The 24,850-nt window shown below is 36.2% G+C and overlaps 2 protein-coding genes across 2 annotated transcripts in view; both read left to right on the forward strand.

The window, feature by feature from the left end:
- Positions 1 to 1,033: 1,033 nt before the first annotated feature.
- LOC120779610 (calsyntenin-1) overlaps positions 1,034 to 24,850 on the forward strand; it is a 40,842-nt gene continuing 17,025 nt past the window's right edge. The window contains exons 1-5 of the mRNA XM_040111959.1: positions 1,034 to 1,135; positions 21,568 to 21,848; positions 22,928 to 23,070; positions 23,131 to 23,631; positions 23,700 to 23,807. Coding sequence (XP_039967893.1) covers positions 21,701 to 21,848; positions 22,928 to 23,070; positions 23,131 to 23,631; positions 23,700 to 23,807 — 900 coding nt within the window. The 5' untranslated portion in view covers positions 1,034 to 1,135; positions 21,568 to 21,700. The remainder of the gene's footprint in view (positions 1,136 to 21,567; positions 21,849 to 22,927; positions 23,071 to 23,130; positions 23,632 to 23,699; positions 23,808 to 24,850) is intronic.
- LOC120779613 lies at positions 1,158 to 3,609 on the forward strand. The gene is made up of 3 exons (XM_040111961.1): positions 1,158 to 1,306; positions 3,163 to 3,168; positions 3,238 to 3,609. Exons 1-3 carry the CDS (start codon positions 1,295 to 1,297, stop codon positions 3,574 to 3,576), a joined length of 357 nt encoding a protein of 118 aa, XP_039967895.1. The 5' UTR covers positions 1,158 to 1,294; the 3' UTR covers positions 3,577 to 3,609.

A 24,850-nucleotide genomic window follows, 5' to 3' on the forward strand; every position in this document is an offset into this window, starting at 1 on the left:
AACAATTTGTCATCATTTTTTCAAACATATCAGCGAATAAAAATGGGGTTTTAAAAAATAACTAAATACGAATAGAATGTAAATTACACATAATCTTGATGGTATTAAGTAAAATTTATGAGAAAAACAAAAAAGTTTCTTTGACATTATGGATTGAAATTTTTTTCGTACTACGAAGCATGCTCCGAAGTAGCACAACCACAATCATGTTTGAAACCGAGTGCTCAGTATATACTGTGACCGAGTGAAAGAAAGAATTTCAAAATGAATAGGAATGCCGAAAAGCATAGTAGAGCGCTATTACACGAGGCAACTTTTGTTGCGGGAACTCTTGGCTTATAGGCGAGGGGGCGACGAGGTGAGGGGAATCGCGCCGAGTTTCCAGTGTCCAGCAACTCGCTTTGTGTTCTTAATCGTAACAGTTCGCTGCCACGTTTTTCGGCATTCGTGTTCTTTCTTTCGTACCACATAGTTGCATTTGCGTATCTCTTTTTGAAATTAATATTTTGAATATATTAAAAAATTTAATTTCATCTTTTAGTAAGTAATTTGCAAATATGTATACATACATACATAACATAATATAAATATTTTAGAAAATGGAGTATGACGAAATAATCTAATTAATTAAAGATATTGTGAAATGTATGGAGGAAGCCATACAAATTGATTCAGACGATAGTAAAAAGGGTGATATATGTTTGTTTTAATAAATAAAATGTATTTCTTAATTGACAGAGCTGATTAATATATGTGATAGAGTGGCCCAAATACCTATAAGGAAAAAGAAACGACAATGGGTTAAAGTAAAGTGAAAGGGAATGAGAAAAAAACCCGAACAGAGTTGCGCAACACAAGTTGCTCGTGTGATGGTAATGGGCGACAGCAAAAGAGAATCGCCCGAGAATTAGCAACAAAAGTTGCTTCATGTAATAGCGCTCGTAGCGAACAAAGCATGCCGTCCGAGCCGGTCTCTTCGTCTTTCCTCGTCGTGCCTTTGGCAACGAAAAAAACAGTTCGAGCGTCAAAAGTCTTAGTGTGTGCACTCAGTGTATGCTGGGAATCTCTTCTTGAACGTTAGTGTGGATAACGATTTTATTTGCAAACGTCAGAAGAAAAACGGGTTGCAACCAAAGTTAGTTCAATGCGCAGTTAGTTAGCACGCTACTGTTGTATATTTTATTTTTCTTATAAAACAAGAATTTCTTTGTTACATATTTCGTATCGTTTATTAGAGACAGTATGAGCGCTAAAAGCTAAACGTTGTTTTGTGCTGTGCATGTTATATTGAAATATGAAAATTCATGTATGTATTTTTAGGCGACATGAGCGGTTTTATTATGTGTAATTGATCGATTCATAACATCATGTCGTGTGTATCATCAAATAAGTCGTCATCGCCTTTTCTTTTCTATCCATGTGTAAATGTGTATGCATATTACTATGTGTCATTGATCGATCTATAGCACCATGCCGTGTGCAGATGTGTATGCATTTAAGTGAGAAAAGGTAAATAACCACCATTCAAATAAATAAACGGAGTGATAGAAAAGTATAAACCACTTGCATATGTACATATGTATGTGTTATGTAGGTAACATTCATAGTTACGTACTTTTGTATGTATAGACTTGTTTCATTGGGCGTCGAAAAAATCGAAGAGATTTTAGTAACACGCTGAAGGTAATATTCTATGTCTGGCAGCTGCTACAAAATAACCAAAGATACCTATAAAATACAAAATAATAATAAAAAACAGTGTCAAGGAAAAATTCGATAAATATCAACAATGGCGAAAATCATATAGAAGTGGTAAACGAGGAATGCTATGTGCAAAATACTAAGGATTTTAGTGATTAAATTAAAATTTTTCATTTAGTTTACATACAAAAAGTAAAATAACTGATGCTACATTTTACCTAGATGGTTATTCATTTATAAGTTCATAAAAACATACATCCATGTGTAATAAAATGAGTTTTCTGCTTTTGGGGCTCGATTAAATGTTGGTATGAAAGGCTAAAAAATGTGTCGATGAGTCCCATCATTTAATAGCAATTGTTATTGGTATTTAATAGTGTTTGGTTGTGTTGACGCCGCTGCAACACTTCACAGTGTAAAGAAAATTGAGAAAATTTAAGTTAATTGCAAGTTCGCGGGTTTGGTTATAATAACTTTAATTGCCAAATGTATTCTAAACAACTATCTAATGGAAATGGGAAACACTATGTAAAATTTAGAATTATTAAAGTGTCAGTTATTCTACTTAAAATCGTTTTCTTATTTCTAATTCTTGAATATATAGAATAGTTTACCACACACGCGAATATGAATATATAGTATGTATGAATATATAATACATGGTACATGATGTATTTCTTGCTGTTGTTGTAGCGACAGAAAACATTCCTAATGAAGAATGCTTTCCGTCATAATCGTCGAAAACTCGAATGTCTAATGCTATGAAGGATCTTAAATAAATGACATGTTTTATTAATAAATATAATAATAACTAGGGTTGCAAATAAAGCATTAAAAAATAATTCGCGTAAATTTTAGAATAGCATCCCCGGATTTCGGGGTTAAAATGGGTATGTACGGATAAAGGAGGTCCTCCAGATCAAGAATATATATACATAGCGTTGCCGCTGACTTAAGGTTTTTGAGATATTTGCATTTAAATTTCAAAAATTCAACTATTTAAAATGTGTGTTCTTCCCATTTATAATGAATTTTAATGTTATATTTTTAACATCTATATCTACTAACACTTCACTAAATCATTTCTAACCATTTATTTTATATTAAATAGTGCAAAAATAACTTTTATTCAACATTTAACTTTTGTTCATTTATTTTTGATCGCACAATAACAAAAGGGTTGCATTCTAACTAATAACACTGGTAAACACTGTTTTTGTCACATAAACTTTGTTATGATTTTTATTTATGTTGGTGTACCCTCATTAAAAATATATAACAGTTTTGTTTCTATCACTTCCAGTTTTCTTGTGATAGCTACATATTCATTTCTGACCTCATATACGTTCCTTTGTTTACATAACTACATTTAGTCGACTGTGTAACTATTGTATTTGCTAAATTACATAAAATAAATTAATTTTGTCATTTGCTATACCAATGATTTGGACGGAACCAAAGGATCATGTAAGTGATTGTTATTTTTATTTGACTCAAACAAAAGGTATTATTACCAAATCCAAACACACTATCCAGTACCCAAACTTGTCTTCGGCCAAGAGACCCATCCTACATAGTGCCGAACTGCCTCTGCCGATGCCTTCAAACCGATCAAAAAGTGAGAATTCTAGTCCGGAATTTGTTTTCAGTCAGCATAATAAGGTAGCTGAAGATAGTGACTCAAGTTATGAACCGTCAACTTCAAAAGAACCGCACTTATTGACACATCGTGATTTAAACGATTTAGTACGTTATTTAAATCTGTCTAAAAAACAGGCTGAGCTTTTATGGTCTACATTAAACGACTGGAATTTACTTTCTCGTGGTACAAAGATTTCTTATTTTATCAAGGGAAATGGAGTCCAGGCATGCTAGCAGACTATTGTTGGAGACTTAAAAGGGACCTACCGAAAGCCAAATATTCAAGAAAATCATAAGTATCTATTAGATATTAGGAAATAATTCTGTAAGTGTTGCTGAATTTTGTACTTTTTACGAAAATATATGTTTTGATGTCACAAGAAAACATGATGTGTACATTTTTTTTCATTGATATGTTATTATTTGGTGGCCCTAGTATATTCAAAATTTGATATAAATTTTCATGACAAAAAAAATTACAAATTTGTTGACCAGTATAATCAGTGTTACCTTACGTTCATATTTTACAGAAGTACCAAAGGAAATAAAAAAACAAATAATACCCCAATGACAGGAAATATATAACACATTAGTTTTCCGCATAGAATGCCTTTCTGCATTGGCGGCCTTCGGCCGCGCTTCAAAAAAATAACCCTTGGTCGGACCAACACCTAGGCGTGCTCAGTTTTTTTGCATTGAACTCCTTTTTGCCAGATCCAACACCGGGATTTATCAAGATATTGAGAATTTTGAAAGATTTTACATTACACATCACACGATAATGAATTTTGTTATGACGTCATAATCTTTCTTTTATCTTATTTTTATTCCATTATAAAATATGGTAACACTAATTTTTTGCTTGTTTACAACCACTTTCTTATTTTATGAATAAATGGATTTTAACTAAAGTTTTTTATGGAATTAAAGTTATTTTTGCACTATTTATTATAAAATAAATGATTAGAAACGAATTAGTGTAGTGTTAGTGGATATAACAGTATAAACTATAAGTGTAAAATGCATTAAAATCGGAGAAAGACGCATTTTAAATAGTTGATTTTTTAACTTTAAATGCCAATATCTCAAAAACCATAAGTCAGCGGCAACTAAATGTATATATATTCTTAATCTGGAGGACCTCCTCTATCCGTTCATACCCATTTTAACCCCGAAATCTGGGGATGCTATTTTAAATCGCAGTCAATAATTCGAATAACATTTGAACTAAATTTTTTTTAATAAAACGGTATGATAAAAAATTAAGGAATTAAAAAAATGTGATCCCAATTGCGGGATTAAAAAATAAAGTAGAACCGAGGGTAAATTTTCGAATAGCATTCCCCGATTTCGGGTTTGATATAGATATGTACGGATAGAAGATGTCCTTCAGATTAAGAGTATATATGTATATATATATAGTATTCTTTTTCTTCACACAATAACAGAAGTGTGGCAATCGAATAAATAATCTTAAAAAAAGCAAACCTGGCCCATCGAACACTGAAATATTTTACGTTATTTATTACACTGTAATGAATTTTGTATTGACGGTATCGGTAATCTTTATACTCTTGCAACCTGTTGCTACACAGTATAATACTTTTGTTCACCTAGAAGTTGTAGGTATCACTTAAACCAAGCGAGATAGCCCAAAATTTATAAAGTGCCATAACGAAGCATTTAATTAAGGTATAGTACTTTAATTTCACACAGAGAATTGAATTTTGAAAAAGTGGGTGTGGCCCCGCCCTCTTTTAACATTAATGTAGATATCCCCTAAACCACTAAAACTACAACAACCAACCGACGGCATGACCTAGCCAGCGTAGCCGTTGTCACTTGGTTCGCTGAACTATGCCAATGTCATGGTATATCTCATAAATCTCATCGTTCCTACGAATGCGATATTCGCCGTGGCCAACGCGCAAAGGACCATAAATCTTTCGTAGAACCTTTGTCTCGAAAACTCGCAACGTCGACTCACCAGATGTTGTCATCGTCCATGCCTCTGCACCATGTAGCAGGACGGGAATTGTGAGTGACTTATAGAGTTTGGTCTTTGTTCGTCGAGAGAGGACTTTAGCTCTCAATTGCCTACTCAGTCCGAAGTAACACCTATTGGCACGAGCTACTCTGCGTTGGATTTCGAGGCTGACGTTGTTGTGGCTGTTAATACTGGTTCCAAGAAAGACAAAATTATCTACGACTTCGATCTTATAAACAATCTTATCTTAATCATGCATATGGCTATTTTCCTATTTAAATATAATAAACAACTAAGTCATAATAAATAATAATATTACGTAATAAAATAATAAAGGAGTACTACGCAAGAGTACTTATCCCACGGTAGTTGGCGCAGATTGTGGGGTCTCCGTTTTTGAAGATTGGTAGGGCATACCTAAATTCGAATCGTTAGGCATACTTTCGTCCGACCATATTCTGCAAAGAAGCTGACACATGCTCCTTATCAGTTCTTCGTCGCCATTGTTCGGCCAGCAATCCATCGGCCCCCGTCGCTTTGTTTTTCTTCAGGCGGGTAATTGCTATTCGAACTTCTTCTGGTCAGGCAGTAGAACGTCTGTTCCATCGTCATCGATTCGAGAATCGCAGGACTCCAAGTCGAGTAGAAAATCGTGGCTGTCTTTTCTAATTGCAGCTTCACCACGTCGAACCTTGTGTTTGTTGATGAGCGGTTTTTGCTGCACAGAGGTGTGGGAGTATCTTGGCTGCAACAAGATAGTGGTCCGAGTCGATGTTGGGACCTCGGAGCACACTCACGTCTAAAACAGTAAAGACGTGTCGTTCGCCTATCACAACGTGATCCATCATTATACATGTGTAGTATATGGGATTTGGGAGTATTATCGACCAAATTTTATCTTGTTTTCCCAATACTACATACTATTAATACGCCATATACTAATAAAATGTGCCTTGGTATTCCTTAAGGTACTTAACATGCCATCACCAATCATATGGAATAACGTCACCTGGATGTTATATGGGTTAAGTTTTGGCCAATTTGTATCCATTTTAGTTTCCTGTAATCGCTAAAATAGTGTCTCCCTTTTTCGTTGACATAACTTCCATGTTGGCCGATATACAAATGCGCTATAAAGTCACCTGGAGGTTCTAAAATCCTTGTATTTGGTCTATGGGAGCTAGGGAAATTATTGATCCGATTCAACCCATTTTCAGGAAAAGATTATCTTTGAATTTTATTTATAACTAGCTGTTACCCTGTGTTTTTCGCTACACCTCAATCGATTAAAACTCTTAAGGGTTTTTACTTTATGTTTTATTTATTGTTGTAACACTGTTACTTATTTATAAAACATTTATAAAACATATTGGTATACAACATTTTTGGTTTTTCTACCTGGCGCGTAAATGAATAGGCACCTTGGTATTCCCACTCTCGAGCATGCGACGAACAATTGGCCGTGAGAGAAGCATGGTTCTTCCAAATTGACGCCGCACACTTGAAACGTTTGCCCTTGCGATTTGTTGATGGTCATCGCAAAGCCAAGACGTACTGGGAACTGCAAGCGCTTAAATTCAAACGGCATGTCCGTTGGAATCACAGGAATGCGTGGTAAGAGTACAACTTCACCTGCTGCCTTGCCATTTAGTATTGTTGCTTCAATCAAATTTGGCCACATTTTTTTGACTGAAAGTCTTGTGCCATTACACAAAGTCGGTGGCTTCAGATTTCGTAGAAGTATAATGGGTAAACCGACTTTCAGGACCAAGCGATGCGGTGGCATACCGGGGGGATCCAAAGAATTCAAGAATTCAGTTGGATAATTGACTACTTCATTTTGATTCAAAACGCTATCAATAGATGTATATGTTGTAGCTTCTCCTGTCAGTTTTTCTTGAATGGCAAAATTGATTTCGTTGACGTGTACATTTTTCGGTGCCAATATTGCGCGTTCAATTAAATAATCGTGGCGTTGATAGTGTTGAACAATATTCGGAAATACACTTTCAATCAATTCTTCTCTCGATTGTAAAAGTGTACAAAAGTTGTTCGGCAATGTGATCAAACCGGTATCATCGATTCTATTTTGCCTTCGCCAATGTCCAACAACTGCTTCGAAAACGCCGCTGAGGATCGATTACTTTGCAATTGGACTCGCATGTTGATGGTAAGAGTCAGCGTTTGAACATGTCTCCACAAAACTAACAATTTTAAACATGCGTTTATTTCGTCGGCAGGAGTTGATCGAGGAATGACTGGCAAAGTTTGCCGAAAATCGCCGGATAATAAGACTAATGCTCCGCCAAAAAGTTGTTGCTTTTTTCGTAAATCTTGCATTGTTCTATTGAATGCTTCTAATGACTTTTTGTTAGCCATTGGGCACTCATCCCATAGAACTATTCCAGCTCCTCGCAAAACTTTTGCCATTGTTGAATTCCTCGATATGTAGCCGTTGGTGTTTCAACGACTTGGATGTTCAACGGTAATTTCAACGCAGAATGTGCTGTTCGGCCGCCATCAAGTAGAGTAGTAGCGATGTCTGACGAAGCAATTGCCAGCGCAATTTTCTGCTGTGACCGTATAGTAAGTAGCAAGAATCAAAGAGATCAGAAACGTTTCCCTGTACCACCGGGCGCATCCCGAAAGTAGAATCTACCGGCGTTATTGTCAACCGCTCGTATAATCTTATCATAAGCATTTTTCTGCTGAATATTCAATTTGGTAATGTTAGCTTGTATGAAAGCACGCAATTCATTGCAATCGTATTGTTGTTCACGTTGAAGCTCATGGTCAAGCATATCAATCGCTAAACGATTGGGCGCAGTTATGCCAAGTTGCGCTAATGCCTTATTCGCAACTGTAAGGCACAGATCTTCAACCAATATCAAAGCATCATTATACATTAGTAATGTATATAGCAAGTCTGCGTCCGATGCTCGATTACGCGCCAAAATTAATAAGTCCTCGGTCATGCAGTCTTTGTACTTATTCCACAGTTCTTGCGGATTTCACGGAAGGCATGTAGATATTATTATGGCGAATAGTACGCGTATTTGTTTTGGATGAGATGTGAGTGATACGTCATGAAGTGCGGTGTCCCAATGCATATCATCTTCTAACAAATGCAATCGCTGACATGCTTCACGATACGTCGCACACAACTGACCGTCAACAGTTTTCAAACCATCAAATGATCTTGGTCCGCGCACGTTGACTAATAGCAGACGCAAATAGAAACATTCGGCGTTGTTCGGATGGATGGTGAAAATGCGTCTTATGGCATCGGTATTACGGACATTTGGATAACCGTCAACACGCTCCCCTTGCTTTCGTCGTTGAAATGTTTTCGATGATGGATTCCAATTGAAATATTGTGGTATTTCGGTATATAGCAATGTTCTTGCAAATTCATCGTTTTCACACAACTCGAAAAAGGTATTAGTGTTGTCCCCGGTGGTCGTGCTAGAGTATACATATTTGAAGTACATAAATAAAAATGGAAAAATTAACTTAAAACTACATCTTAAACTATGTATTTTAAGACCCACCAACAGTGTATTTGCAAACCGCATGAAAGCACTTACGAAACAATAACAATACTCACTTGCTTTGTGTGTGTTGCACGGTCAGCAGAAAAACATAAAATCGGTTCGAATAAATGTAGGAAATCGATGGAATTAAATCTGGAAAAAAACACACAATGTTGAAACACTTTTTTTTACACACACCGCGCATTTTCAACGACAATCGAACCGCATGGCATCACATACGAAACAATAACAATACTCACTTGCTTTGTGTTGTACGCAGAATGTTAATCACGTTGAAATCTGAGAAAAATACACACAATGTTGAAACATTTTTTTTGATGCACTCAGTGCAGCGGAACACTCACGTTCTGTATGTCTTGTCTGCTTGACAGTCATTCATAGAAAGACCGAATGACAGGCAAAAACGATCAACATGCGATGTCAATGTTTTTTATTAATTGTAAACATCCGCCAGTTGTTTCTGTTTATTAGTAAAAGGCATTTGACAGGACTGCCAATCTTGCGGCAAAACATTATTTCATGAGAATTTGTATAGGCGGGATGTAACATTTTTTTTTTTTTTGCAAAACGTGCAATGATACACATTAAATTTCTTATGTGCACCCTCCAAACAGACTCCAATCACCCCTGAACATTTCATTGAAATCGGGCAAGCCGTCTAAGAGGAGGATGCGAACAGGAAGTTTTGCCACTTAATTTTATATATATAGATGGGTTGTCAAAAAAGTCTTGCGGTATTTTTATTGAATTTTTTTTTATTGAAATTGAAATGAATTTTTAATGACTCATGCCCAGCTCTTGACCGATGCTACAGCTGCTACTATGCCGGTCTCTTTCGACCAATTCAGCGATTTTATTGCAATTTTCGACGACAGGCCTTCCGGAGCGTGGCGCATCTTCGACCACCTCTGCACCAGAACGAAAACGTTGAAACCATCGTTGTGCGGTGGAAATGGAAACTGTATCGGGTCCATAAACTGCACAAATTTTATTGGCGGCTTGAGATGCATTTTTGCCTTTATCGTAGTAGTACTGTAAAATATGCCGTATTTTCTCTTTATTTTACTACATGTTTGCGACGCTATAACTCACGAACGACTTAAAAGAAACGACATTTAATCAAACACGTGTTAGCGCGTGAAATGAGCTTTCTAGAAAGATATAGCATGACCCGATGCGACGAATAAAACTAGAACTACGTGCTTTCAGCGCCAACTAGCGAAAATACCGCAAGACTTTTTTGACAACCTATTATATATCACATTACCGTTTGTGATAAAAAGTCAATTATAAGTACTGGGTTCCAAATATTCGTTACCTAGGAACTTAAACAGTTTTTGCATGATTTGGACAATTTTGGTTAAATCGAAGCATACCCTAAAGGCATTATTGGTACAAAGTTTATTCCCGTTAAATTAATTGCTTCTTGATTCGTACACTGGAAAAGAAAGAATCTGATAAAATTTAAGATTGTGTTATAAGGAAGTTAGGCGTAGTTTCAGTCCGATTTCGCCCATTTTCGCACTGTTACATAGAAATGAGAAAATAATGTTGTGTATTTGGTTCGGTAGACGGTTTGGCCATTCGCCCATTTTCGCACTGTTACATAGAAATGAGAAAATAATGTTGTGTATTTGGTTCGGTAGACGGTTTGGCGTGTCCCGAGATAGGTGGTTTCACCTTTAAGGGGGCGGTGCCCCTGCCATCGTTCCGTTTTTACCTAGCTCCTATTAAGCCTTCTCATACCAACTCAGGTTTAAAATTGTATGACTCCTATCGAACTTTTAAAAGTTTTAAACAGTACCGCTAAATGGGGATTGGACGGAGTTATCTTCCGATTTCATCAATTTTTACCGTGTCGGTAGGGGTGGTTAATGCATTTTTCCTGCGCGAATCGAGAGTGATTAGTCTTTGCTGGTGAGCCTTGTGTGAAAGCGCGTCAAATGAAAGTATAATTTTAGTTTTGGTTAATTTCTTCCAAGGTAAAATTGAATTTTACTACAGATTTAATAAATTTGTATTTATTAAGGGAATTTCTGTTATGGTGAACCTTTGTTTGTTCTTTTCTTAGTAAAAAATACGAAAAACTGAAGAGAAACGGATCTTAATTGTAGGAAATGGGAAGAGGGGTGAAACGTATCAAAAAATATATGAACAATATTCCATTTCGATCGGAGAGGCAAAAAAGACTTTTGAATACTTTAAGAGAAAGAAGACATGCAAGGCTCAATACGGCGGAAGTCCAAAATTTCTATACACGCTGAGCGACTTGTACGATGTAAGGCTCCTGAAAACCCTGAAATTTTATCGCGTTAGTTGATCGAAAGTTTCGGTATGGATGTTTCCATTAATAAACAACAGTAAATTAAAAACTACGTCGAAAAAACTATGTTTTCCATTTGAGTAGGAGAAAAGGGACTAGAGTTTGCGGGACAATATCTAAATAAGCCAATCACATTTTGAGATAAAGTAATTTGGTCAGATGAATTTAAATTTGAGCTAAGGAGTCAAAGAACACATAAGCGAGTGTCGTGTAAACCTTCTGATCGCTTAAAACCATGCTGAATACAATCAAGTATGGAGGATGTTCTCTCATGGTTTGGGGTTGTTTCTCAAAATTTGGTGTACGTAATGTAGTTAAAATCGATGGACGAATGACGGGTGCTTCATATGTTAACATTCTTCAAAATTTGAAAATAGATGCGAAAAAAGTGAACTTGAGGTCGTTGATCTTTCATAATATAACGACCCCCAGCGCACATCTCGCCTGGCTACTCGCTTTTTTTTTGAAGAATTTAATCGAAAAACTTGACTGGCCCGCTCAGTCACCGGATTTAAATCCAATTCAGCATTTGTGGTTAATTTTTGATTCCAAAATACCGAAAAGCAGCAGTACAAACTTGAAATAATTTTTCTTAAAGACGAAGCGTCAATTTGACATTATTCCAATGAAAATATTAGAAAATTTGGTTCGAGGCATTCAAAACGTCTTCGTTCAGTAATTCAGAATAAAGAAGGCAATATCAATTACTAAATTTACTTTTAAACCAAACGTTTTGTATTTTTTCAAAATTTATACTTTCATTTGACCACTTTTATATTTTAAATTTATACTTTCATTTGATGCCTAGTGTATATTAAACCAACCAAATAAAAGTTAATTTTTGAAAAAATAGGATGCATTCAATAAACAGCGTCAAAATTCGAGAACATATGTTATATCTTTATTAAATTCTTTCATTGGTGTTTTCTCTATAATTTTCTAGTTAACAACATCATTTTAAGGATCAGCAGTTTTCTCCCAGAATGGAGCGATTCAGTCAACCATGATACCTGTCTTCTTTCACTTTTAGATCTGAGGGAAACAGCTCCGCAAATTGAGAAATATAATAATATAATATAAATCCTCCGTTGAAACACCTATGTGTGTTCATCAGTGCATGCAATGGAAATAAGCGCGAATCCGCGCGGAGGTGGAGCGGAACAAAAAATATTAGTTTAAAAAAAACGTGAAAAAAAACAAATTACAACTTTGCTGACAAATATACATACGAACTCGCATACATATTAGCGCTGAATTGTGTGTATCGTGCCGAAGTTGACAAAATTTATTTAAATCATCATCTGGCGACAATGTCCGCTTCTTCTTCTTTGCTGTCGTGGAAACCGCTTACGCGGCTATAGCCGAGTTAACAACAGCGCGCCAGTCATTTCTTCTTTTCGCAAGGTGGCGCTAATTGGAGATTCCAAACGAAGCCAGGTTCTTCTCCACCTGGTGCTTCCAACGGAGTGGAGGTCTTCCTCTGCAATACCAAACCAAAGACATTTTAACGTTCGTTGATTCCCTTTATATAGTGATGTAGTTCGTTGAGTTTCCTTACTGAGTGCTGAATTTTCCCTTCTGGCGTGGTATAATTTTATTTTCCAACTTACGCCTTTTCAATGTTTCTTAGTAATAAATTAAATTTTAGAGCAGCTAACATTTTCGCCTTCTCTATTCATTAACATTCTCTGATTCTGGTTTATTAGTTCTCCTATACTTGCGTATTGTTCTGTGGGACCAATTAAAAACATTTGCGTCTTTTTTTGGTAAACCGAAAAAGTCAGCATATTATGAATACCATCTTTGATCAAGACTGATGATTCCTCACCAGAGATCATTCGTTTGAATATGAGTGGAATCGTTGCTTTTACATTGTACATATATGATATTTTTATTAATTCAGAACCTCTATCTTTTTGAGAAATATAGGATCAAATGAATAGTTTTATTTATTATCTTACACAACATTTGCAATAATTTATTGCTTCTGTAAGTGATTTACAATAAACAATAAAGAATAATACGTGTATAATACAACTTCACAACATATTCACAAATATCTTTTATACCATAGCAAATGTATATAAAATGAACTTTATCTATTTTAAAATTGCCTGGCAAAACATATTTTTTTTGTTTTTTATTGTAAAATCTTTCTATTGTCTTTGAAAATATAAAAAAATATGGCTTAAAACCTTAAGGCAATCTGCGTCTAGACTATGTAATCACTAAATATGATTATGAGAGCAATTCATTATTTCGATTAAGATCAATTCATATAGGCTTAGAAGTTGCATTCAACGTATGTCAAAAAATAATAAATTAGTATTGACGTTGAATATACGAAAAATTAAATTTAAAATTACAGTCATGTTGAATCTAGACTGACGTTATTTGTTAATACAGATATCTTGAAAAAATTTGTATTTATTGAGTAATCTATTATAAAGATTGCTCAAATTAATTGAAGTTGAAAATCAAGGGCAAGAAATGCACCTTCCATGTTTCAAAAATACATGTATATCGTAAACATTGTTTAATTTACCAAGACGACATACACAATTGTTATTTCCATATTTCGTACATTTAAATTCATTACAACTCATATTTAAATGATTGTCTGAAGCAAATTTAATTTACAATTAGACAAATACGAATTCCTGAAAAAGGAAGCAAATGGTCAAGCATATTGTAACTCCCAATGAAATCAAACCAAATCCTCTCAAAGTTAAAACTTTGTTTTCCTATCCAATTTGCAACTGGCTGACGTTGTTTTTGGGGTTAATAATGGTTTCAAGTTATTATCTACGACTTCGAAGTTATGACTGTCGTGCTGTAAACACAAAGAAGGCGACTCTGTCAAGTATTAAAATACATAAGCTCTTATGGACACATTTACTTAGACAGTTGCATAACTACCCGAAAGAAGGCTCTCAGTTGTCGCTCTCGCTAAATTAAAAATATTTCTAATTTTCCGACTACCGTAGAGAGGAGTAGTAATGCCACTAATATATAAAATGTAAAATTATTCAAAACTCTAACAAACCTGGCGTTATTTTACAAAGAGAAGCTTAAAATAGATCTGCTATATCATTTGTAATAACAACTGATAATTTAAAACAAATAAATTTACCTATTTACTTATTTTTGGCATACAAATTTTCACTTTGAATAAAATGTTAAAATTTGAATGAAGTGAAAGGTATTAATATGGCAATAACAAAATTGTGACATACAAAATGGACAGCTGTGTTTTTGTGTACATGCCGGCTATTGTTATATCACTGCCTTCTTACATATATTCATGTAGCAGGCTTCACTACGCCATTTGCAGTTCACTGTCGAGCCACGATGACATGAGATATTCCGTCATGCCCTACTTCACTACCAGACCCACTTATTTCGCTTCTTCGTCCAATCTGGAGAAAGAAGAACTAACGGCGCTGTTGCTATGGACAAGGATATTGATTTAATCGGCGTACGCTAGCAATTGTACTGTAGCAGATTGTACCTATTCTATTCACCTCTGCAGCTCGAATTGCTACAATTTGCTTCGTTCTAACCGTTGAAAGCAAAGGTGAAGAGTTATAGCAGAAACAGTGGAGAACGTAGAATCGTGGCCCGTGTCAGCTGATACGACCTATCTTATGGGCGCGCAATGTAAGTGAACAGTGAACAGTGAAAAACGCGACCCCCTTCTCCCTTTGACGTAGGATGAGAATTCACGGCTTTTGGATTTTTGCCGTAGAAACGTGTCAGCTGATTGCTCTCTCACAACGCAGGGTTGCCAATATCGATACACTGTAGTAATTATCAACTTTTACAATTCAATTTGTTTCAATATCTTTGAAATTTTCTTAAAATAACTCAAAATCAGAGTCGAATGCTATTATTTATAAAAATATGAACTATTTTTAATAGTTTGTTTTCAGTTTTGATATTTTATATTACAAAAATTGTAATTGAAAACATAGATGTGTACAAAACTATATATGCGGATTGAGCAGTGGCAGCATTGTTCAAATGAAAACAAACAAAGATGGCTGATTTCTGCGTTTTTACCACGGCCTCAACTTTTGACACATTTTGCTCGCTAAGGAAGGAAGGGAGTGGCGTTTTTGAATGTTTCTGCTATTATGGAAGGCATACACGCACCAATAATTGTAAGAATTTCATCGAATTGTACAACTGATTGTTACGTATATGGGGCAGTTGTATGGGTTGTACCAACTGATTGGATGAAAATCAAAATTTTTTGATATATGGTCAAGTTGGTTGTGTTAGTTCGATCGTGTTTGGGTTGGTCGTGCGATTTCAAACGATTTCGCCATTTTATTTCGGCTGTCGAAGAGAGCGCGTCATAAGTATATAATAAGTAAAACAACAACTTCCGAACTCATGTTTAAGCAACGAAGTGAATATCCAAAATGAAGTTGACCTCAAAATTGTGTTAAAAGTTGTGTCGTATGTAGCGACAAGGGCAATTTCTAGCCCAACTCAATCAACCAACTAATTGTTGCGTGTATGCCTTCCATTAGAACATTGTTTGCGCGGGACAAAGAGAAGCAAGTTTCCGCGTACGTGCATTAATGAATGTATGTGTGATTGTTATGTTTACATATGCAAACGTGTAAATAACTGAACATTCTATAAATCTAAACATATCAACATATTTTCCTGAAATTGTTGAATTATCCTAGTAAATAAAATATGCTATTAAAGCAGTGGTCGGCATTTCTTAGCACAATTGTGCAAACTAACTTCACACGTACGCTTACGCTCTGTCGTTCAGTCGTTGTCGAGCCAGCAACGAATTAACATCATGCCAGACTATAGCGCAAAACCAAATATGCCCTGCGAGAAATATTTTATGATTCTAAATGCCTTTGGTGCCTGCAATGCCTTTTATGTTCCAAGTCTTTTAAAGATAATAGGGAATATATCCTTAAAAGACATTTTGCTAATTTTCATTATACTAATAATTATTTATAAAATTTGCTTAAATTTAATTACAATTTCCCACTGGGCTACTTTTTTTTCGTGCTCACCAATACAGTGACAGATCCTCTCATGCCGACCACTGTATTAAAGCAAGTCAATTGAGAACTGCTAAAATTCCAGTTAATAAAATAAAAGATAAAAATTGAGTTTCGTGAGTTTCAGGATTCGAATATAAATTCTTATGTTCGCATTGACCCAAGTCACCTCGAAAAGGGAACGCGACCGCTTTGGCCACTGTAAAAGTTTATGACAGGAATAAAGGGATGTTAAACTTATTCCAGTGTGAGAGCGCCTCAAAATTAGCGTTTTTTATAACATTTTCCATTATGGGCAGATTGAACAAAATAAAAATTTTTGGGCATTTATCAACCCAATACCCAAAATTTAGTACGAATAAATTTTACTAAATAGTGGTTATTTATTGTATGGAGAAACTATTTAAATCTTTTTAAAGAATATTATAACAACTGACTTTTGTACTTTCAATACCCAATAAAAGGATTTAAGCTTGTTAGCTCTCAATCATTAAATGTTTTTAATCATTTTGCATTGAAAATAAAACTATGATGCTTCAAATTACAAAACGTTTCATCAAATATCTTTAAATTTATTTAATTTTCATTGTTTTACATTTTTTATAAGTGGTCTTGAACGATGCAACAAATCCCTCCGTTTACACATTCTTTTGGTAAGATTTCAATCTGGCCATCGCTCGTTTCCAGTTGATAAACGTCAAAACCTACTGAACTCGATTAGCTGTCAAAGTTCAGTAGGTTTTGACGTTTAGCAATTGTATGTATTGCCTGTGAAAACTCTATATATACAATATATGGCATACAAATTTGTGCGCTAACTATTGAATGCAATGAACTATGAACTAGCAGTCTGACAGATCAGTTTTTATTCCTATGAAAATTTTGAAGAGGCAACACATTTACATACATATGTATATATATAACAACGGATGTTTCATTTCGGTTATTTTAAATTTAATAGCGCGAGTATTAAAACGGTTGTGTTAAATTATAAAAATAAACTACGAATAAATAAATAAGTTCATTTACAAAATAATTTAAAATATTTTTCTAAACAATTAGTATTTGGTTTAATATTGCTAATTTTCAGAAAAATTACATATATGTATATCGCAGGGTCACAGCAGGCCGGACTGTTGATGAAATGGCACATCTTATTTTGCGTATTTTGTTTTCGTATTCCTGAATACACCTTAAATGAGTACATACATATATGAATTTAAATAGTTTAGTTTCAAATTATAACTCAAATATAAATTATATTATATTGCATTTAATATACCTTTTTTAAGTGGTAGTCATTATGCAAAAATTGTTAAAATCCTGTCCTTCCTGCCATAAAATATCTCTCTCCTGTAAATTCCAGATATGGATTTACTTAGTATTTTGGTCTGCTGTTTTTGTTTTTTTATGAATTTCATAAAGCTTTTTGAAATTTTTAATTGCTTCTATAGCTCGTATTTGTCTGTTCGACGCCATTTCGCAAATGATCATGTTATGATAACAAATGCCCACATACAGATTTCGGCAAAGGCAAAAGATTTGAGAGTTACTATGTCATAAATTTTTGCCTGTCGAGATGCCTCAGAAAAAGTTTATTGCTAACGCAACGTACATATGTACATACATATGATGTACATGACTTAAAAAAAATTGTTCATTGTTAATTTTAGTACAAACTCTGGTGTTTTTACCAGAAGTCCTCCTTTTTTATTAAAAAAAAAAGTTCATGATTATAATTTTTGTCGTGTTGTCATAGGTATTTGCATCGATAATACAACTCTACAAACATCTTAGAAAATTTTGATGCTTTCAAGTGCACAGATTGCGACCCTATTCAGTAATATGTAGGATTGTTAGAAATAAAAATTTAGTTTTAGAGTCATGATTAGGGTTGTGCGCACCGTTTTCGGAGGGTCCTTACCGAAAATAAGCGAACTGTTTTAAGGTTTTACTAAAAATCAAACATAGAGATCTCTAGAATTACAGTTTACAAAATGATGTGCTTTACTGGAAATTTAGGTTTCGTTTCAAAAGTAACTTATATCTACTACGCATAAACAATGCGGGCGCCAAATGCCCAAGTATTGGCACAATCTACCATGAGTTGAAAAATTTATATTATATGATATTTTTATTATTTTAGGAGGATGGAGTCATATGTAGAAGTTCACGCAAGTGCGGAAAGTTCTCTGATCGCCATTCACTTGGGAGTGGCCAGTAACGATTCTTTTACATATGACTCAAGCAGCTCACTACTTCCGATCTTTGACCAAGTATCCTCTGGGTAGCCTAAGAACATCCGTTTGAAGGCGAGCTAAAGTTGTGCGCTGGGTTTGCGCTGGGTTTGGGATCCGCCACGTAAAAAATTCTACCAATGAAAATTAGCAATCAGCCTCGGATGAGAGACCCCCCTTTTGATGATGACCATGGCAAACGAAATAAGGACTACGAATTGAGGGCATGCACCTGGAATGTCCGGTCCCTTAATTGGGAAGGTGCCGCTGCCCAGCTGGTTGATGTCCTCGTAAAAATAAAGGTTGATATCACCGCCGTCCAAGAAATGCGATGGACGGGACAAGGACAGAGACGAGAAGGTCCTTGTGACATTTACTACAGTGGCCATATAAAGGAGCGCAAGTTTGGTGTTGGAATCGTGGTGTTAGAGAGACTCCGTCGCCGAGTACTATCATTCACTCCGGTGAATGAACGTCTAGCCACAATCCGCACCAAAGCGAGGTTCTTCAACATATCGCTGATTTGCGCCCACGCCCCGACGGAAGAGACGGACGATGTGACCAAAGATGCCTTTTATGAGTGCTTGGAGCGCGCTTATGAGGGCTGCCCCCGCCACGATGTCAAAATTGTGCTTGGCGACTTTAACGCCAGGGTGGGCAAAGAAGGTATATTTGGCACTACGGTCGGTAAATTCAGCCTCCACGAGGAAATATCCCCAAATGGGTTGAGGCTGATCGACTTCGCCGGGGCCCGAAATATGGTTATCTGTAGTACTAGATTCCAGCATAAGAAGATACATCAAGCTACCTGGCTGTCTCCGGATCGAAAAACTGCCAACCAGATCGATCATGTTGTGATAGACCGAAGACACGTTTCCAGTGTTTTAGATGTGCGTACGCTCCGAGGTCCTAACATGGACTCGGACCACTATCTTGTTGCAGCTAAGATTCGCACCCGCCTCTGTGCAGCAAAAAACGCACGCCAACAAACACAAGGAAGGTTCGACGTCGAGAAGCTGCAATCACAACAGACAGCCGAACGATTTTCTACTCGGCTTACACTCCTGCTCTCTAAGAGCACTCGTCAAAAGGGAACTGTGGGACAGCATTTCCAACTCCTTACGTACAGCTGCAACCGAAACCATTGGTTTTCGGAAAGTGCAAAAGAACAGCTGGTACCACTACACGTGCGGGATGGGATAGATACCGAGATTTGAATAGGGAAGCGAGACGCATTTGCAGACAGAAGAAGAAAGAGGCCGAAATGCGTGAGTACGAAGAGCTTGATAAGCTGGCCGAAAGGGGTAATGCTCGAAAACTCTACGAAAAAATACGGCGGCTTACAGAAGGTTTCAAGACCGGAGCATACTCTTGTAGAACCCCCAAAGGTGATCTAGTGACCGATGCCCAGAGCATACTTAAATTATGGAGGGAACACTTCTCCAACCTGCTGAATTGCAGTGAACGTACAACGCCAGGTGAAGGCGAACCCGATTCCCCAATCGATGACGATGGATCAGACTTTCCATTGCACGACCATGAAGAAGTTCGAATAGCAATTACCCGCCTGAAGAACAACAAAGCTGCGGGGGTCGATGGATTGCCGGCCGAGCTATTCAACCGCGGCGGCGATGAACTGATAAGGAGCATGCATCAGCTTCTTTGTAAAATATGGTCGAACGAAAGCATGCCCAACGATTGGAAGTTAAGTGTGCTATGCCCAATCCATAAAAGAGGAGACCCCACAATCTGCGCCAACTACCGCGTATAAGGTTCTATCGAGCGTATTGTGTGAAAGATTAAAACCCACCGTCAACAAACTGATTGGACCTTATCAGTGTGGCTTCAGACCTGGAAAATCAACAACCGACCAGATTTTCACCATGTGCCAAATATTGGAAAAGACCCGTGAAAAAGAATCGATGCACACAACCTCTTCGTCGATTTCAAAGCTGCTTTCTGGTTCTGGTAGTGAACGAGGGCAAGACGAAATATCTCCTGTCATCAAACAAACAGTCGTCGCGCTCGCGACTTGGCACTCACGTCACTGTAGACAGTCATAACTTTGAAGTTGTAGATAATTTCGTCTATCTTGGAACCAGCGTAAACACCACCAACAATGTCAGCCTAGAAGTCCAACGCAGGATAAATCTTGCCAACAGGTGCTACTTTGAACTGTGTAGGCAATTAAGAAGCAAAGTCCTCTCTCGACGAACAAAAACTAAACTCTATAAGTCACTCACAATTCCCGTCCTGTTATATGGTGCAGAGGCATGGACGATGACAACATCTGATGACTCATCAGGCCTTAGGAGTTTTCGAGAGAAAAGTTCTGCGAAAGATTTATGGTCCTTTGCGCGTTGGCCACGGCGAATACCGCATTCGATGGAACGATGAGCTGTACGAGATATATGACGACATCGACATAGTTCAGCGAATTAAAAGACAGCGGCTACGCTGGCTAGGCCATGTTGTCCGGATGGATGAAAACACTCCAGCTCTGAAAGTATTCGACGCAGTACCCGCCGGGGGAATCAGAGGAAGAGGAAGACCTCCACTCCGTTGGAAGGACTAAGTGGAGAAGGACCTGGCTTCGCTTGGAATATCCAATTGGCGCCACGTAGCGAAAAGAAGAAACGACTGGCGCGCTGTTGTTAACTCGGCTATAATCGCGTAAGCCGTGTCTACGCCAATTAAAAAGAAGAAGATATTTTTATTAAGAACTCTGTGGGTTATACCAGTTATCTTCCGTTTTAATTCTTAAGCCTTTTCATAAATATAATTTTTTTCAAATCATAGAAATTGGACACACAAATCTTAATAGGTATGTGCGTCGATAATTCATTTAAGAAAAATGGGTGTGTCTATTTATAGTATTTTCCCCGTTTCCCACATTGGTGTATACTCTGTATCTTTTCGAAGTGATATTTTTGGTGTTCCCTCATGTGAAAACTACAAATTAATACTCAATAGTATTTGATTAAACGTTTGCGCTTTTTTTCTTTAAAATTCTCTGCTAACATACCACATATACATGGTAAATGAAGTTCTTTCAAAAAATATTGTATGATTTTTGTTTTACTTTTAGTGAAACTTCGAATAAGTACGCGGCTTTAGTCCCGCAAGAATAAGTAAAACTCAAAAATAGTCAGGAAAATAGTTAATATTACAACTAAAAGAAAGTTTCTACTACCGAGAAAGTTTCAAAAAGGTTGAACAGAATGTGTAATAGCAAACTAGCATCTCTAGCGGTCAGTTTTCTGTTGCTGAGCTGTTGGTTAGCGAGAGCAACAGGTTCGTCCATGGCATCCCTCAAATACCAGATGAGTTTGTCTAATGAAAACGATGATGATTACTTGTCACAAAAAGGTAAGTTAATCAGTTGAGAAAAAACTTGCTAACTAAGTTTGGAACGTCACATTTTATTAAACGCTATTCAATGTACCCCTTTTTGTCCGAACCTTTTTAAAAGTTGTCATTTATATGTGGGTCAAAAATTTATAAAATAATGGTGAGACCTAACTTCTTATATAGATTTATTGTCCATAACTTAATTCATCATTAAAATATCGTACATATTAGCCTATATACAAGTATATAGTTTAAGATCAACTGGAAATCCCTATATCGGATGTATTTGTCCAAGTCTACTTGAAAATTTCTTTCCACGCAGTTTTGTTAAGGGGTCACATGGGTTTCCTCAGCTTTTTTCAAAAATTCTGTCTCATATTAAAATTTAAATATTTTATTAGAATTATTTATTGTTACAAAAATACACTATTAACAAAGAAATTATGAAATTTATGAAAAAAACATTTTAAACTCGGCCATTGGAACGCCATTTCCGGTGACCCCTCGGACAAAAGATGCGCCAGCGTTGCCAGGAGATAACTCCTTACAGGATCATCTAAAGTGAAAATATACGTGTTTTAGTTAAAACCTTAACTCAGAACTTGGACGAAGAAAAAAAACTGAAAATTGGATTTTTCACAGATATCTCAAAGATGTGGGTAAAATTTTATGAATATCGGTTGAGTTGTTCTCGAGAAATCTAGCCAACCGACTTCAAAAACACAGTTTCGAGAAAAACATGTTTAAAGGCGTCGCACTTAGCCTCGAGCGCACAAGATCTCAAGACTGTATCTCCGAAAACATTACTCAGATAAAATTGAAAATTTAAGACAATATTGTAGAGGTTTTTTTAGAATTTAATAAGACAATAAAAACATTCGATTTTTGGAAACCCATTTAACCCCTTATATGATGAAAATGGTACCTACCATATCAAACCTGAGACAGTCCGTGGATAGATAGATCGTAACCAAACTGAAGGTTATCCAGGATTATAGTTAACAACCACAAGGTCAATAAAACGGGTATATGTAGTCTGCGCAAGATATTGAGATAACATAAAAATAATTAATTCCCATTTCATATTACGATTTCAGAAAACGTTTTGGAAAAATCTTATCATGGATTAATACGTGAAAATGAAACTTTGGTTGAAATAACACCGCTAATTAAAGTAGATGAGGAGAAAATATGCAACTTTCGAATATTAAAGAAACCATATCATGAAATACCATTCCAAGTACGTATTATAAACATAAAAGATAGCTAACTATAATTAATGCGCGTATTATAATTTCAGATTGAATTAGTAAACAATTTAGGGATTTTGAAGGCTCGTCGCACACTTAATTGTGAGAAACGTAAAAGTTATCATTTTGAAATTATGGCCATTTTTTGCGATGGCACCCACTCGGCGACGGCTAATGTTCATATAACGGTTATTGATATTAATGAATATGCACCAACATTCCTTCAGCCCTCGTATGTAACTGAAGTTGATGAAGGGCGCTTATATAAAGAAATTATACGCGTTGAGGCGACCGATAAGGATTGTACACCTTTATTTGGCGACGTTTGTAAATACGAGATACTCAATAATGATCAGCCTTTTATTATTGATAATGAGGGATCAATCAAGAATACTGAACCATTATCGCACAAAGCTTCGCATAATCACATTTTGTCGGTGGTGGCATACGATTGCGCGATGAAAGAGTCGGCTCCAATTATGGTGAGCATTAAGGTGCGTCGGGTTTGTGATGCGAGATTCCTAGGAATACCCGAACGTATAGACTACACGGTGAGGCGAATAACATTTAAATGCGTAAAATTAGCAAATATATATAACTAGATTTAGTACATATCTAGGCATCGACAACAGAAAGCCTTTCGCTCTTCCCAAACGCACGCCTGGAACTTTGTGACTTATATTGTGGCAAACAGAATTTGAACATTCACACCTCTGTGGCTTTGAAGGTAAATAACAAAATATTAAATTATAGCTAGAAGTGAATAAGAGGTGTGTTCAAAAATAATGGGCATTTTCGTTTTTGTTTTGGTAAAAAATATTTATTCATTTGTTTAGATTAATGTTGTTGCCTTAAACTAGTCCCTATTTGATTTTATAAACTTATGCCAGCGTTTTTTCCAATCCTGGAAGCACTTCTCAAACTCGGTTTTTGGGATAGCTTTTAGCTGTTTCATTTATGCACTTTTAATGTCATCTATGCTTGCAACGTAAATGGAAATAGGAAAAGGACACTCTGAGACATATCTGGCGAATATTAGCTATTGTTATGCTTTTTAGAATGAGTGTGGAAAATTTCTTTCGTCTTAAAAATAAAATTTCTCAAGTGCTTAGGACTATTAAGAATTCTATAACACTTGGTAGGTTAAAAGGGGAGGCACCAGACTGCAGGCGGCCGCACTAAAGCTATGTCTATTAAGTTCGGATTTGGGAGACGTGGAAGATATCTCTCTCAACAGATGGAAGCCTGAACTTTCGCAAAGGTAATGTTCCATTACATTCTGTCGACTCCACTTTACCACGTTTTTGAAGGTAAGACCTTAGAGGTAAATGCTTAGTGATTACCGCTAAGATGTTACTTATTTTCCTTTTACCTTATTATAAGTTTTCTAGCCTGTCCGCCATCAACGCTCCCTCAAAGTACTTTTCTGGCATGCCCGGCGTTAAGAGTGTTCCTCTAAAGTCCTTAACTTCAAGTAACTATTGAAAGGGCTTAATGCTCTAAGGCAGTTTACAGTCCAAGCGGGCCATCTCATCAGTCTTTTCATTTCTTTCTATTCCTATATGATTGTGTAATTTTTGCGCAGTTGTCCACTGAAAGTCTAGTTATTGAATCCTTGTAAGACTTAATCAGTAAGGCTTATTGTAGGAGCTATGGACAGCCTTAATTGCTGCTTGGATATCCACCAGAAAGTTAATGGAGTTGCTGGTTAGAGCAGAAGACTACTTGGAGCCTTCTGTTATGCCAAAAATACCTTAAAAATTTAATTGT

This window comes from Bactrocera tryoni, unplaced genomic scaffold (assembly GCF_016617805.1).
Source record: "Bactrocera tryoni isolate S06 unplaced genomic scaffold, CSIRO_BtryS06_freeze2 scaffold_11, whole genome shotgun sequence".
Lineage (NCBI taxonomy): Eukaryota > Metazoa > Arthropoda > Insecta > Diptera > Tephritidae > Bactrocera > Bactrocera tryoni.